Raw genomic sequence first — 4,128 nt, 5'->3', positions numbered from 1 at the left:
AAAATTCTCCTTAAAAATGTTGTATATATCTTTCATTATGTTATCTTTTTTGATTTAGTAATAAATAACACAAAACACACATACAACTTACGTGAAAAATGAATAGCTAAAAAAAGATAGGCGGTAAATATGGCTAAATAATTGGTCATAAACAAACCCGCCCAACTGAAAACAAATGCAATAAATACTCTTAATTAGCACTCCAAATTTATTTTTAAAAAAAAGTTTTTTCCACCTACAAACCAAACCCTAAATTATTTCAATTTCATTTGACAAGTTTTGTCACTGGTCAATTTGCGGTATAGGTAGTTCAAATTGACCCAAACTTGTAGATGAACTTGTTTGGGTTATGCCCAAATTGGCATGTCAACGAATATATACCCGACTCAACCCTCCCAAGTTTGGACAACTTTTGCAAGTATATTTTCACGGGCTAAATGGCACCTTTTGGAAAATCATGCCTTTTGAAACAAAATGCATGTACGTCTTCAAAATATAGAAATAGGGCTTGTTCAGAAGAAAATTGTCTGCAGCCTTTTAGAGCACATGAAAGTTTAACTAGGGTTAAAATGCAGGATCTCCTTGGAAACATGATGGGTTCTTAGTTTGTGCTGAGCAAGGCTTTTAGAATGAAAAAAGTTTTCACCAAGGATGGAAAATGTCAATTTCCAAGAAGGTCCCAAAGTTTGGAACACACATAAAAAAACATGTATATCATATGTCGTTTGCAACTTTTAATTTGAAAACCACTATCCATGCACAGGACTCCACCAGCGTAAACCACTAACCTCCCATTCTATCAACAGAAATCATTTACACTTCCATTCCAGTTTACAAGATTACATTGCACGCCACATTTTTTAAAGAAAAGTGAATAACTACCTTCCCTTCTTATGGTTATTAAAGTTTTAATGATGTAATATTAATGTTATATGGCATTCCAAGATTACCACAATTAGTGTTGTAAATCATAGAAATCAATCATGTTAGTTAGTACTTGAAATAAAAGAAAACTCACACTATAATAGTCACATTCGATTTCTTTCATTAAAGGGTTTTTTCTTCAATGAAGGGTAAATTATAGAATAGCTTGCTCTATGTATTTGAAACTAGAGGGGAGGAAGGCCCTTCCTCCCGCGCTTAAGCAAGAAGAAATTATTGCTAATAGAGGTGATTCTATTACATGTATAATATACATGGAGAGTACAAATGTATTTGATGTGAAAATGAACTTTCTTACAAAAAAAATATATAATTGTCCATTAAAGTACAACCATTCCACATAACTACAACTTAAATATCACAAGCGCATAAAGGCGTCGTCAAGTATTGACCTAATCTCCAAGTACAACAGTACTGCAGCATGCTCATTAATTGCTCCAACATGTGGTATTTTCCTTTTATTGTCATGCGAACACCTTCACAGATTAACACTTCCATTTACCAATACCAACTTCTCTGTTCATCAAGATGATCTGAAAATTTCAATACATCATTCTCCCTCCATCCAAATTTTATATGACACATTTTCTCAATCTGGAATGTCCTAAAATGTTTGAGACGATTCTTCTTTTTTTTTTTTTTACCTTTTTTGGTTTTTGGTGTCAATACAAACCAGACTTCCTCTGAAAATTCTGGTTCATTTATGACTAATTCAACTTTAAGATATGATGTCTCCCTTACCACACAAATTTCTTTCACTTTAATATATTTTTACTCTCACTAGCATAATATGCAAGTTATACTTATCTTTAGAAGGTTCTTCACAACAAAACTACCTCATGTAAAATGGGAAAGCCTGAGTAATACAATTCATAGCATCGGCAAATATATTATGTCAAATTTTGGATATATTACTTTTAACAATTTTTAAGTCAAACAACCCTCAAAAAGAGCACAAAGTGGGTGTGCCTGGCATCTTTATAAACCACACACCCAAGAAGAGATGAGTGGGTCCACATGCAATTCGTCAACCTTTGACAAAGAAAATTAGTAAACATGAAATAAATGTGAAAGTTATTGAACCACCTCCAGCAGTCCTCCACAGAACAGGGGAAAAGTCAAAAATCAGCATAGTAGGATCAAAAGTGAGGCCTGTTGAAACTTACATTGAGATCAATCCCCTCGTTGCCAACGCTTGCAACTCCAAATGACCCAAGCACAGCTGAGATAATCTTTTAAATATGAAAGTAGAAATTAATTTGTTTCCTGAAACATAAGGCAAATAGTCTACATACACTGTCACAAGGAAAAAATAAGAAGCATGCTCACCCGATTCAGGTCAGGGAAAGTTCCATCTCCATGTTCGGATAAGTTGTACGTTCCAACAACTACACCAGGACCCACTCGGTTTCCTTGAATATGCCCAGAACTTGATGCAGAAGCAGTCCCTACAGTTTTCATAAATCTCGAAGGTTATGAAACTCATAAACATGACCGGATCTACATAAAACATCCATCAAAATTATTTTTTCTTCTAGCAGTCCCTACAAGTTTCCATAAATTTTGAAGACTAGAAAGAACTCGCAAACATGATAGGATCTATATAAAGCATTCATCAATTTGTGTATTGTTTCTTCTACCCTTTTTTCAACCTCCAAGGCTGTTTTTTGGGTCAACTCAACCACCTAGGTTGAAAACAACTGGTTTACTCGAAATGTCTTTGATTTGTTTTATCTGCGATTACTTTCCTCACCAATACTAAGTTTCCAAATATCCAACAATTAAACATTATAACAACAAAGTGAGATCACAAGAGCAGAACCTACACAACAAGGGAAGTTTGACTTGCTCTAGAACTTCATGTCTACTTCCAAATGAAACACATTACGGCTCAAACCATAACAAACCTTGAAGATCAGGGGTGCTCTCTGATGAAGGTTGCCTCACAACCAAATGCAAAGTGTGTCCATCTTCTACATCTATTATGTAAATCGATGAAGGAATTCAAGTATCTAAATTGAAGTCCCAGAATCCTAGGATTGGATACAAGTAGTGGTACCCTTGAAGAACAATGAATAACAAGAAGGATACGGTAAGCTGAAAGGAGCTGATCATCCTTCAACACTTTTCCCCGGCATATGAGCCGTTGTTGTTCTGACAAGACACCAGTAACTGTGGCAATTTGTTCCTTCAGTGCTGGAACTGGAACCTGCATTCAAAGCAAAAAAAAAGAAAAAAGAGAAAAAGCAATATCATGAGTATTGAAGCATGTTTGAAAGAGAGAAAAGAGCTACCAATGTCAACTTAATAGAATGATTAGTGTACATGTGATTCTGCTTCAAATCAGACATGAAAATGGAACTGGAGTTCTCATAGATATTACAGGCTCATATGCACTGGAAATGATTGCTTAAAAGGTTCTATTTCCTAACGAACTATATAAACAAATTACTAATGGAAGAATAGCCCTTCCGTATTTGTTTCTTTCCTTTTTTCTCCCCTTTGACAGGTATAAGAGCCTTCTTCCTTAAGGCACAGAATACAAAAGGCAAAAGATGTTTACACATTTATCCACTCGCAATGTATATGTCTGCGAGTCCAATGTCTTTATCTTTATTTCAACAGTGGTCTCAGGACATTTAGCATCATCAAACCCACAAATTTTCACGTCTTCAGCACCGTTGTTACCCATCTCACCAGGTATTTATTGACCCCTGAAACATAGAAAGTAACATTCAGTTGATAAAAAAATATAAATAATGAGAGAGTGAAAAATAAGAACTTCTCACGTTGCTCAAGAGATAACCCAACCTTCATCCAACAAGTTAATTACGTCTAACAAAAGCCATCATTACCCAAATGCCTAAAGAACCCTAAATTCGCAGACCCTAAACACTAAAAATTCAGTCTTGACAACTTTTATTACCACCTCACTATAAACACAGGCATGCACACACAAGAGTACCTAAAAAACAAGAACAAAAATCTCAAACCCAGAATAGTAAAAGCCCAGTCTTGACAATTGCTATTACCACCTCACCATAAACACAGGCGCCCACACAAGAGTGCCTAAACAAAAAAATCTCAAATCCAGAATAGTAAAAGTTCAGTCGTGACAACTGCTATTACCAACTCAACACACACACACACACACACACACACACACACACACACACACACACACAC

The 4,128-nt window shown here is 35.4% G+C and overlaps 1 protein-coding gene across 1 annotated transcript; it reads right to left on the bottom strand.

Moving 5' to 3' along the window:
- Positions 1 to 1,163: 1,163 nt before the first annotated feature.
- Positions 1,164 to 3,689, bottom strand: LOC109221945 (large proline-rich protein BAG6-like). The gene is made up of 6 exons (XM_019386366.1): positions 3,506 to 3,689; positions 3,034 to 3,151; positions 2,850 to 2,921; positions 2,272 to 2,390; positions 2,109 to 2,174; positions 1,164 to 1,475 (listed from the first exon to the last, which is right to left on the bottom strand). The coding sequence occupies exons 1-6, from the start codon at positions 3,632 to 3,634 to the stop codon at positions 1,428 to 1,430; spliced, it is 552 nt and encodes a 183-aa protein (XP_019241911.1). The 5' UTR covers positions 3,635 to 3,689; the 3' UTR covers positions 1,164 to 1,427.
- Positions 3,690 to 4,128: the final 439 nt, after the last annotated feature.

This window comes from Nicotiana attenuata, unplaced genomic scaffold, assembly GCF_001879085.1.
Source record: "Nicotiana attenuata strain UT unplaced genomic scaffold, NIATTr2, whole genome shotgun sequence".
NCBI classification, from domain to species: domain Eukaryota; kingdom Viridiplantae; phylum Streptophyta; class Magnoliopsida; order Solanales; family Solanaceae; genus Nicotiana; species Nicotiana attenuata.
This window is presented reverse-complemented; position numbering and strand designations above follow the sequence as displayed.

Excerpts from the sequence above, each read along its gene's own strand:
- LOC109221945 (XM_019386366.1), bottom strand. The coding sequence starts at position 3,634 with ATGGGTAACAACGGTGCTGAAGACGTGAAAATTTGTGGGTTTGATGAT. Across the intron at positions 2,175-2,271 it reads CTTTCCCTGACCTGAATCGG|ATTATCTCAGCTGTGCTTGG; the intron begins GTGAGCATGCTT and ends CATATTTAAAAG. Across the intron at positions 1,476-2,108 it reads ACGAGGGGATTGATCTCAAT|ATCATCTTGATGAACAGAGA; the intron begins GTAAGTTTCAAC and ends TGAAATTTTCAG.